The sequence below is a fragment of the Antedon bifida genome, chromosome 7, assembly GCF_963402885.1.
Source record: "Antedon bifida chromosome 7, ecAntBifi1.1, whole genome shotgun sequence".
Classification (NCBI taxonomy): domain Eukaryota; kingdom Metazoa; phylum Echinodermata; class Crinoidea; order Comatulida; family Antedonidae; genus Antedon; species Antedon bifida.
The window spans coordinates 3,449,872-3,463,079 of NC_136232.1; the positions used below are offsets into that span (position 1 = coordinate 3,449,872).

General features: G+C 30.9%; 1 protein-coding gene across 1 annotated transcript in view; it reads right to left on the reverse strand.

Annotated features, from left to right (window-relative positions):
* The window catches only part of LOC144848848 (uncharacterized), a 12,757-nt gene extending 4,154 nt beyond the window's left edge, over positions 1-8,603 (reverse strand). The window contains exon 1 of the mRNA XM_078705775.1: positions 8,326-8,603. Coding sequence (XP_078561901.1) covers positions 8,326-8,378 — 53 coding nt within the window. The 5' untranslated portion in view covers positions 8,379-8,603. The remainder of the gene's footprint in view (positions 1-8,325) is intronic.
* Positions 8,604-13,208: the final 4,605 nt, after the last annotated feature.

Here is a 13,208-nt window from a genome sequence, read left to right on the forward strand (position 1 = left end):
ACGACTCAAACGCAGACGGTCAATGAAACATTTTACATTATTTACCTTTGCGAATTGGCAAAGACACTAACAGTAAAGTTCCTCCCACATGTTAAATTCTTTTGGGATGTATAATGTTAACAGAGCTATATTGACAGGTTTGCAAGTCACAATGAAATACTACAAATCATTCTTATTAACTTTAGTAAAGGTAATTTCACATAGGTGATACACTATCCAATACGGTATACGGTCACAACGAAGTACAATTAGTGATGTAGTTATAGTCCCAAACGTGACCTAGTTTTACACTACATTTGAACTATAATGTGGCAAAAGACTATAACCGATAGCATGCATACGTATATTAAATTGCCAGCTACAGTAAGGCACACTAACCAAACGACCAAAAGTTGTCTGAATAACAGAAGACAGTTTCAATTTTATCCGTATTATAAAAATAAAAGCACCCATAAGACAGACTGTCTTTCTGTGATAGGGTAGTAGAAACCCCATTGTCTATATTGGAAACATTGAAACTTCCATATGTGAACTTCCATATTAATAATACAGATATTATTTTTTACTTGTTAAAACAAAGCACACTGTCCAACAGACCAACCAACCAAAATTTGTTTAAGCACTAGTTAAGGACACTCATATTTTATATTCTTATAATTATGATATTTTGTTTTCTTTTTCCGGTATTCCTGTGTCTAAACTGATAGTAGTAATGCGTACACATCTTTCTTTCTCAAATTTGTTGCAGCCATATGGATATTACTGAATGAAAGAGACATTGTGTTTGCTTATCTAATTACATAATTGCCAATTTACTGTTCCACACCTTAGGGAACGGTTGCAGTGTACTATTATAGAGAAATTAATTTATAGACTATATCATCCATGACTGTATAATAAAGCAGACATATATTGTTTTGGCAACTGATACTACAGCATTTTGTCAATTAGTGAATAAATGCCGGTATTGTGTCTCCTGTAAATACGTTTAATTAATGACGTAATGAAGATTATGTGGACATTAATTATGGTAAACAATATACATGAACTCACGGTATTGCAACTAGGTAAAGTGTGAAGAAATAAATATACATAAATGTGCTCTTTTAAATTTATTTTATACGCATCCAGCAGTGACAAACTAAGACTTTTTATCAATAAGATAACCATGCCTCACATGCATATTCCAATTATAGCGGTCTTAAATAAGAAACAGAAAAACACTGATGAGACTTAATACCATGTTAAGGTTTATGTTTCGTATGATAAGATATCATGACTAGGAAAATTAGCTTTTTTAAGATTACATAATGTAAACAATTTCTTAGAAGCCCTATAGTAGCTATCCGATATCATCAGCATGTACATTGCATCCTAAATAATTACTAATATGACACCAATTAATTATTATGATATATAATATATACAGTCACCACCATAACGTTATCAATAAGAGAACCATGCCAAACAAAACATGCATATTCCAATTATAGCGGTCTTACATTAGAAACAGAAAAATACTTCATAACATTAATGTTTATGTTTCGTATGATAAGATATCATGACCAGGAACATTAGCTTTTTTAAGATTACATAATGTAAACAATTTCTTAGAAGCCCTATAGTAGCTATACGATATTATCAGCATGTAGGCCTACATTGCATCTTAAATAATTACTAATATGACACCAATTTATGACAAGAAAAACTTGGATTACTTCATTATATTTGGTAACTTATTTTTAATTTTACTCATTGGCAATTTACCCAAATTTAGTCACCGTAATTGGCAATTTATTTTATGATGCGTGGGAGTTTGATGATATTAATACAAGCTGGTATTTTTCCTACATCAGATGTCAACATGTTGTCACATAAAAGACAGGTAACGCGTGATAATGTTTAAAGAATGTCGCAAATAAAGGTATCGTTGAAAAATAATAATACTAATATGGAACATAACTATTTAGGTATGTCCTTATCATTTAATTGGTTACTATTGTATCACGAGGACTTATGAAGTTTTATTTTATTTTTTTTTATTTGTCCCATTCAACACGTAAAGTAATATTCAATGGTATAACTGTGATCTTGTAAAATAATAATTTTGTTTCACGCGACAGGTCGATAACTAATGGAAACCCCCAACTAGGTAGGTGGCGGAGTCAAGATATTATTGTAAGACACCCAAAACCGAAATAAATGTTTAACTTTATATTTATTTTTACTTTATATGACAACAAACGTTTAGACGTGTAAAACATTGACAACCATTTCTAGTCAATTTCTTGTTTTTGAATATGCATCTTGTCACTAAGCTACCGTAGCAAACGGCACTTTTATAATGTACTTTAATAAAGACACACGACAACAACACATTCCGATTTGGCTTAAACTAATTACTGTTACAAAATAAAATGTTAACAATGACAACATTAGTAGTGTATGAGTTTTCATTATTTAAGAGACATGATTCTGTTGTAATTACTGAAAGTAATAGGTTTCCCATTACTACATTGACAAAACATTTCTAAAAATAGCTTTTACAAAACAAGTTTGTTCAATATTCAAATTCAATAAACATTAATTTCATCAATGTAAAATAAATACAATGAGGAAGCTCAAACTTGTTTATAAAAACTCTTTCAGACCAAAACAAAATATACGGAATATTTGTTTAAACTATGTTTATTTTTTGTGTTAAATATGTTGAGTTTAACTTTGAAACATTGAAAAGTAATGCCTACATTATCCTAAAGAGGCAAAAGCAAACACGTATTCAATATTAGATAAGTTGCTTGGACGTTGGACTACCAACGTTCGTCGCATTGCTTGTATCCTTGTGCAAGACACATTTCTTACGTTTGCCTCTCCACCCAAGTGTTTAAATGGGTAAAGTCAAGACACAACTTTTCACTGAGTATTAGCTGAATTATGGGAGTATGTTTTCACATATTGTTGGATCCAAAAATGACTTGGGTAACAATATGTACAGTGCTTAGAAGTTTCACAACATTAGGGGCTTTCAACTTTATATTATTGTTTAATTTTGTTAATTAAAACACATAGCAGACAAACCAATCCGAAGTGTAAGATCCAGACAGATCATGTGCAACCTTTAACATTCAAACTTATAATTGATGTCTGCTACTTTAATATATTTTTACTTTTACTTCTAAAAACGCATGTCTATTATGTAAAACAACACTTTACATCAATAAGTATCATGAAAGCGTAATTATTTATGTTTGTAAATGATAGTCTGTTTACTGGTTATATCAACAGGAAACATACGTATCACTACTACACAAACCTGAAAACGGGCCAGCTTTCAAAATGGTTAAGTTTAAAATTCACAATTAATGCTTAAACAATCAATATTATTATATCCTAGCATTTCACCGTTTATATACAAATAATGAATATTTAAGAGTTGAATGGGACGAATACTCCTCATACGTTGAACTACTGAATCATCGTTGAATAGGCTTCCAGCAATTTTATTTTCTGAGTTTTCTATAGTTTTTTCATCACTTTCTACAATCCGTCAGACTAGTGTCATTTAACAATTTATTTTTAAATTAAACATTAAACAAAATAGTCTGTACATTTGTGAAAACGATATTGAATTAATTGTTATTTCTAACACTGTTCTGAATGATTAGTAACAAATAGACATAGGCCTAAATACGAAAATGAATGTATACGATGTACCCGTTGACTTTTGACGAATTAAACAATCTAGAATACACTTTGATACAGTTTGTCCTAAGTTAAAATTTTCGTGAAGCTTTTTTTTAAATATTTTTAACACTGAGATGAAGAATGATATTAAAATAGAAACCTTAGTAATCTATTTAGTAGTGGTAGGTTAGGCCTAGCCCATACCATAGACCAAGAGTTTACTCGCGTATATCTCAAGTAAAGAACAAATCAACTGTGGACAAATGAGCTGAAGAAAAATCAAACTTGAAGGCCCTTGCGAATCATACGAAATGATTCAAATCTTTTCCATTTAAATCATGTTTTATTGTTGCTCATGTACTATTAACTTAATAGATAACACTGTCCAATTTATTACAGACGAAACATTATAGATAGCGTGAGTTCCTCTAACGAAGAAAATCATTTCACCTGATGCAAATGCCATTTCTGTAATAAAAATGAATTACCAAACATTACAGCGCACAATGAAACCTGTTAAGACGGTGGATATATTTAGACATTTCTGGAATGGACGATTACAATACGTTGAAATGAGGCGACATGTTATCCCCACTGGGTATCAAAACAAATCATATTAGCTTTTGCGAAATTAAAATGATATGTTAGTAGTATAGTCCTATCCTATGCTTTCAAATCCAATGTTTGGCCTAGCCTGGACGTGGAACGTCAGTCAAGCAACAATTAATATTAATCAATGTACTTAATTTGCGATATAATTAATACCATGGATACATTTTGATCGTCATCGCGTCATGAAATTGTTATCATATACATTTTTGTGTGAAAGACGTTCCATACCTCAAGAAAATTCTATAATCTATACAAAATACTACAGTTTACTGCTGTGGGTCTATTGTTATTTTGATTAGCCTTCATGTTGATCCTTCTATTAATGTGAATCATAACAGCATTCATCAAAAATAAAATAGAATGTGTTTCAAGGACCACATAATTACAGTGTTAAATTGACTTTTCCGACTGAATAGCCTTCATAATATTTTACGATAATAAAAAATGTTAATATGATTTTTCCAAATCTTCTTATCTTAGTAATAAGATAAGGGCATCACTCGGGGTTTCCATTATAATATCAACATTGTATTCGGTGTTTTAATATAACTAGTGTGGCCTACTTAGTAGATAACAAACTATGGTTTAAAAGAAAACAAGAATCAGAATTGTAGCAAATTATTGTAAAGTTATAGAGAATCATGGTATGAAGTGTGTGAGTCGGTAATATATATGTTCAAATGGTCCAGTTCGTTTTATTATGAAACAGAAAATAAGATGTTTACCATGTGAATGGATGCATGTTTGTTCATTGATATGAATGCAAGATAGTGTGAATTGTCAAGCTGTTTTCTTGTTTAAGGATCAGGTAACATTTATACCGTGTGAATAAATGTGTTAGTATGAACTGAATAGAAGATAATATTCGATTTAATATTTTATAATTAAATGAATAAAAAGAACATTTTTTTTTCTTACGACCAAGGTTTATTATGAGTAATCCACCGGCCGCCTATAAGTATAGGCCTAACATTAATATTGGTACGACATACAACGATGAAAATAAATGTTGTACCAATTAGAAAATGTGACCGGCCTTGGTCATCTAGCTTTACAGAGTTTAAATCGTGATTTTCCACTGAATTAATATTATTTAGTTAATTCGGTTAGAGTGCAGATGATACAAGATTGACACGAAAACTGGTAATGTTAAATTAGAAAATTTGACCCTTTCTTAACGTGTAGGAAGTAACGGTGATGATAATAAAAAAAATTATATGTCAATCTTAGCTTTTGTTTTTTAGTTAAGTCAAGTTAAACACATGTAAAGTTTGTGGATTATTTTTTTTTTCTATGGATATGAAATAAAGATAACTGAATGAATGATGCTTTTTCAAGGCCCACACAATTACAGTGTTAATATAGATTTTTTCCGACTCAAAAGCCTTCATAATATTTTACGATAATAACAATTTGATTGTAATATTATTTTATATACTGGTAGTAATATTTTCAAATCTTCTTATTAATAAAGAAAAATGAATGAATGCCATGCTTGCTAAGCTTCTAATCGCTTCACATTATTACACCCCTCAGTTACTCTTCCCTATTCAATCTAACCTTAAATACATGCACCACATGTGATACAAATGACATGCTGTATCACCAAATATTCCTATGGTACTGGGCAAATCTATAGACTAAAATATTTATTGGTGGTAAACATACGTCGGCACGTCAAAATGGTTTATCAGATGACGTCATCAAATAATAGCTGCCCATAACATTTTCTTGTTTTTCTGCAACGTGATTTCATTTTCGTCACGTACATTCAATATCAACAGTTTACATACCGTAAATGGTACTGATGATACATTTTTTTATTCAACAGGTGTAAATGCATACCTTTGCGTTTAACCTTTAACCTAAGCACAATAGACAACTATACTACGCAGGTGTCACAACTATCATTTAGCGGAAGTACAGATTACCCCACCGAGATCTCCACACATACCTGTGACGATTCAACAAGTGGAGAAAACATAATTTATTTTTAATATTTACTTTTTGCCAATCCATTAAGTGTCTGATTTAATTAAACTTTATTTTTTACTAGTATTTTTTTTGTACAGGGAAGAGTGAAATTACTCTTCCCTGGTTTTGTAGGCCTACTACTGATTTTAGAAGCCGTATATATAATTATATATCAGTTTCGTATCAATCTGGTTACTGTCTAGTTCTAGTACTAATGCATGGAAATCTGGACAGTGTAGGCCTAGGCCTAATTAATCCATTTTATCGACAGGAGCACCTAGATAAACTGTTTGAATTCAACATAGTACAACACGTGAGATTTACAATAATACAATTATACAGTAAATTGTGTGTATTAACTGACTATAGGCCTAGTGCAAACAATTTCGATAATAATTATAACATGGCCTAAACATTGCTGTAAGTGGTTAGGTCAATGTTTGCAACTTTACAATTAACAACACCCGACACATTTATCATTGACTCTGTCTATTTCTCATGACAATTGCAATTTCACGTTTCAGAGTCAACTTCGGAAATCCGAATGTTCTTTGAAAATTCCACAGGGATGGTTTAATTATCAGGTAGGTATGACCACGCGTTCCACTGGGATGTTTGTTATTGCTATTAATACCATACGGTTTGTTTTTATACCATCATTAATGTACTGTGGACATTAAATTCTAATTATAGATCACAACTAGTGCCATTTCCATTAAGAATAATCATATAAAAAAGCATAAATCCTATCATGAAAAATGGCTTAAATGTCAATAAAGTTGATATATATGTTTTATGGATATTATATTATTTTACTTAATAGTATAATAACTCCTGGAAGTTCTCTGTAGACAAAATTAGCCTGTGTAGTGATTTCGTGAGTAAATCAATAAGTATTACTTATATGAATATGTGGAAAATTACGGATTAAAATATTTTTTATTAAACCATGCTTACAAATAATAATGCAAAAAAAGCCTTTTCATTTCTGTTAATAACCACGTAATTTTTTTGTTGTGCATCGATAAATCCTATTTTAAAGATACCTACAGTTTTGAGCAAAGATTTTCGAGCAAAGTTTGATTTTTTATATATTTTTTTCAGGACAAAGATTCCACTTTTGATTAAACAAAGACTGGACAGACGGCGTGTTAATTATTTACCTAACTTAGCGGTAACATTTTATTTCTATTTTCTATTTTGTTCCATCAATCAACAATTTTAATAACGTGGTATATTGTAATAGTTGAGGAATGTACTGAGAGCATCACAATTGCTGGAATTCGGTCACAAGGCCAAAAGGAAAAAACGGAAGTGCATTTCTTTTATCACAATTGTCAACATCAATTTAAATCACAGACATTAGACTTTTACTTTATATTTACGTTTTCATTGGCGCCACCCTAACATGTTAAAAAATCCTATTCTATATAACTGTTTATATTGTTTTTTTATAAGCTGAATTTTTACTAAAAATAGTTTGCAAAGGATTAGCTTACTCCTTTTTATATAGTCTAAAAACATGATAGAATATATCATAAAATATAACGTTCCCCACCCACCCTCTCCGCCAACTTCACTCACCGCAACAAATGACCTTTACTTTACAGTTAGATCGGTATTGTATAATTAAAAAGATATAAACATCTGAAAATATTAAAATAAAAAGATTGTTCAAATGACAAGATTGTTACATTCTAGGACTATTCTAACACATTTATTCTTAAAAGTAGGGTACACTATATGAGAAAATATATTATTAGCAAACAGAATTAATAATTTTGTAGTGAAAATTAAACCTGCTGAGCTTATAGTTGTAAAATGAAGATACGGTAACCACAAATAAGCAGCAAACAAAAACATAAAATAAGGGTGTAGGAAAATGTTTATCTATTTTAGCTGTATTAAATAACATTAAACATTATTAAAACAAAAATAAAGTGAATATGATTTTGGTTGAAACCATAACAATATTAATAAACTTGAAACCCATCTGAAATTTGACTTGTTCATTATACCATACACAATATAATAATATAGAATATATCAACTAACCTTGAGATTGCGAATGATATTAAACAAATTGACATCAAGTTCTTTTCCAACATGTTGCTGCAGATTTTGTCTTAAATTATCCGTAGACAATAGAAGAAAATGATACGGCGGTATAGTTCTTACAGAATCCGTGTAAATCGTCTGCTACGTTTGTCTGATTTAACTGTAGAAACAAAGTTGCCGATTCGTTTATAAACTTTCCGTTTCGCTTATTGACCAATCATGAAGCGCCTATGTCATTGCTCTTTAAAACTTTCTTTCTATCTGCCACAACTATGCAAGAACAACAATCTTTTGTAACAGATACGTCGAACATGCATCGTGCGCGGTCAGATGTATTTCAACCAATCACGTCAGTCCTCATTAAATATAATATCGAAAACTTAGGAAGTGCCGGAAGAAAAACATTATTTTGTATTAATTTTTGTAACGTAATGTAGGAAAAAACATTTGAAATTTAATATAAAATATCAGGGGGACCGATACACTATGAATACCATTTCAAGTATCGAAATTTCTTGAGGGGATCTAGCCGGGCAGTTTGCATAGGCACTTGGCTTACGTCGTGGAAATAGAAAAATAAATATTGTTGTTGTACACCCACGTAGAAGATGACAATGACAACTTCAGGAAATTTAAGATATTTCAATTGAAAACGAACCTGTTTAATGTTATACATTGGTAATTAATTCAACCTTTGTCATTTGTCATTGAAGAAGGATGTAGGCCTACTGTAAGTGCCGCAAATCTATAAAAAAAGAACTGTCTGAATCTTAGCCTTGTAAAGAAAAAATGTTTTCCACGAGTTTGGCATTCATTTTCTAATCTGTTGATCGCGAGTTCTTATTATTGTTGTTGCAATTTTCTATTTAATTATTAGTAGGCCTAAACATTATAATAAGAAAAAATATATTGTTTTTATAATGCCAAAATAATTAGCAGGCCAATGACCACCCCACCAGACCAATTGTTTTGCAATAATATCCTAACTACCTAAAATCAATCACGTCTGTATCGCAAGAGAATCAAGCCGAATTATTTCCTTTCCGGCATTTCTATTGGCTACTTCGAAGCACTAATTATATAGATAATCAGACGATAATAAGGCCAGACGAAAACTAAAATGGATGTTTTCCCGCCACCATAATAGTGGACTTCCGTGATAAATTATTTTAAGGCTGTTTAATTTAACTGTTTGAAAATAATGTCGCAATTTATCTTTTATGAGAAGACCTGTATGTTGTTGTCTGAACATTGTTTGTATGTATGCAATGTTATTACAACATATTTATGAATATTAATTTTAAAAGTATTGTTCACGTGTACTTTTATACAAAATCCTGATCTCTTCACTAATGAAATTACCAACTGTGACATGTAAGATGGCCAAAAATTGCCGAGCCCGTGTTCATAGGCGTTCGGATAAAGCAAATAGGCCAACAGTTGTACGTTTTATTTTTTATTTAATTTTTTTTCTATTTTTGTTGGAAATCACAGTGTAATTGAAAGGTGGTCGACAGAGCGAACGACGTGAGTGTCGGCTCCGGGTTGAAGAACTACACAACATAAATTGTTTTATTTCTTTTATCAAAATAATCATATGAATTGATTATTGTCCTATTTTTTAAATAGAAAGAAACAATTCAACATTGGAGGAAGCCAATGATGTCATTTGTATAAATAGAACACAAAACGATGTACTGAATTGGTTATGACGTCATGGATTATATTTATATAATTGTAGGATGTAACAAGTATGTTAAGTACGTCAATGTGATATCGTTTGGAACTTTTATGATCGACGTTTCTTTCAGTAAGGAATGTTATTTATGTGGTTATATAATTTATTTATGGTTATATTAACATGAAAGTATGTAATTTTGGGGTGATTTATTCTAAACCACCTGTTAAAGTATTCCTACACTTCAAAACATTATGTTAATTAGTTAAAACCACCTGTTAAACGTACTCTTATGCCCATTAGGGTAAGGTTCACTTTAGAGAATTATAATCAAAGTATACCGAGTTCTCCTAATCAAGTTTGAATATACCTTAAGATACTGAACTGTCATACAAAAATGGAATGGAAATACGTATATATTCTTAAATTCGTATTGAAGAACCCTAAAATGACATTAATAAATTGAACTGCGAGTCCGTATGACATTGTGTTACTTCTGAAGAAATAGTACTCATTGTTTTAAACGAAGGAACCATTCTATAAATAGGCCTACGCAACAGTTTGGCAAGATGAAATGTTTGAATTGATCATTTTTTACCATCAATATCATTTTACGACAAACGCATTCAATAAATGCGATTTCTCGTCATATACAGGGAAATAGCATCGGCACTAAAATAGAAAACGCTTACCGTTGTCAACCTTTCGTTCCAAAGCGTTGTTAAGTTCGTCAGCCACATGCAACTTTTTCAGGCAAACATACCTTACCGTACTATGTTTGAGAATGATTTTCATTGACTTCTGTAACTTCCGGTTGTCTGAGAATTCTGTTTGTACATTCTGATTAGTTAAAAAAAAACAGAAACACGAATATCAAGAATATGAAAAGAAAAAAAGCAACAATAAATATCTAAACTTCATTCTTGTTTTATGTGATCGTACAAATACTTATCACCATACATTGTACTTTACTCCATGGTATACACTTTTTAATTTTAATTAAAATTAATGAGGGCGATATTTAAATTTAAACAAATATCTAAAGTTTGATTTTAGACTATTGTAAAAAGTGTTCGTCCGGTTAAAGGCCTACATTTTTCCTGAAGAAAGGTGCCCTCAATTTTTCATAGAGAATCAATTTTGATGAATTTCTTATCCTATACGATTTCTTAGTTTGTTTGGATATCGAGTGCCATTTTGAATGTTATTGTTTTGAAAAATACCAAGCAAATTATATAGGCGGCGCTATGGGATTTTTTTCCCCGTGGCTCTTTTTCCACCAACTGGCCTGGGATGTTTTCCTTACAAAAGACTAAATAAGACGAAAATAATAACGAACGACACGTTATACGTAATTAATCAATCAAGTTGCAAGGATACACCCATACGTGTTATAAAGTAGGTACCTCTGTTCGAACTACGACACAGACAGACAGCAATTATGACGTATGAAGAACGGGATAAAGAATAATATTTAGATTGAGGGCGGCAATAGCTGCACACAGGAATCCAGAGACAAGGATTGCAATTAAACATAAAACAACCTTTAGAAATATCCATAAAATTTACTGTTTCACCAAATTGGTGTTATTGTAAAATGTATGATAATTTAAACAATATAATTTTATAAAATCTTGAAAAACTTACTCTTGGCTGGTCGGCTTAGGTTGATTTTCCCGCCAATTTGATGCAATGCATCTCATTATGCCATGAGTCTATACTTAAAGATGTGCTGTCCCCCAAAAACATAAAGATTAATGAAATCAGAATTTGAATATGCCATTTTGTAGTTTTAACAAATTTCACTTCCGTAGAAAAAATCACTTATAAAATGACAAAATAAAAACGCTTGAATTCAACCAAAAACCCATTGAAAAAGACGTATTGGCTTATGCCTTCCCTCTGATCAAGGTGGGCACTGGACGAGAGAAGCCCTTGATCAATGTTAGGACCAATCAAGGTGCTTTAAACAGTCCTGGCTTTGTTTGTATCAAACCTGTTAGTGGCGGTAATAGTCGCTGTTGGTTTCGATTGAATAAAATAAAATAAAAGAAAAAGAAAAAATATATATACATTGCATACAATTTTAGTTTTTCGGCTACATACAACTTTTTTTCGATCCGACTTTTGGTCAAAGTGAATAACTATTATGTGACATTAAAATGGCATAACAATATTAAAAAAAAACAATTTTATAGGGGGACAATATATCTTTAAACATGTATATATATATATGTTTTTTCGTGTATTTTCTTCATCAATGTATTATGTTTAAAATGATAAATTATGTAAATGATTGAAGTAACTATTCTTTAATCCTTCATAGGTAAGATGTATATTGAATGGATCAAATCAAATATACATTTACAATAGTCCAATTCAAATTTAGCCTATCAACATTCACCTTAACATCAAGGTATGGTTAACAACAACATTTACAAAAATATAATTATTACCATTACAGGTACAGTAAATCATTTTTTTTCCTATCCAATTTTTGGTCAAAAGTAACTATTATGTGACATTAAAACGTGTACGTGGTTATCAAAAAAATTACAATGGCAATCCAATACTTTTTTCTATTTTTTAAAATGTATTTATTTTTTATTGCCATATATTTAATTAAATACCGGTATCTCATAAAAAAGGCTATCCGACCGGGAATTTTCAAGGTTTTTATTATATTTGTTGAAGAAAAAACATTTTCGGACAGAATTATAAAAAAAACGGTAGAAATACTGACACCCGTGAATTAATAAATATTGACTAAGTTTCGTCAAGCCTAGGCCCACTGCCAAGTTCTTGACACTACTCCATGGCCGTCTATTCGCCGCAGCGTGTAAGATCTGATTCTTTAGGATACATGGGCCTAAGAGACACTTTAATTCAATTGACATTTGGCTATGCGAACAAAGCTCTATTAATCATCTTCTATCCAGGGCACAAGGGTTGAATCAAATAGAACATATATTTTTCCGATAATTCTTTTTTGGGAATACGTACTAAATATCTTACAATCGTTAAATATCCTCCCATACTATTTAAAAAAAAACTTTCTTTTATGAAATGCAGTGGTGTTTTAAATGCAAATGAGCCTAACAATGCATACTGTAGGACGATAACGAACGACGATAAAATAGGTAAATATATAATTTTCATTCAAAAAAACAAATATGTAGACGGTCTTAATACTAGAATAGAC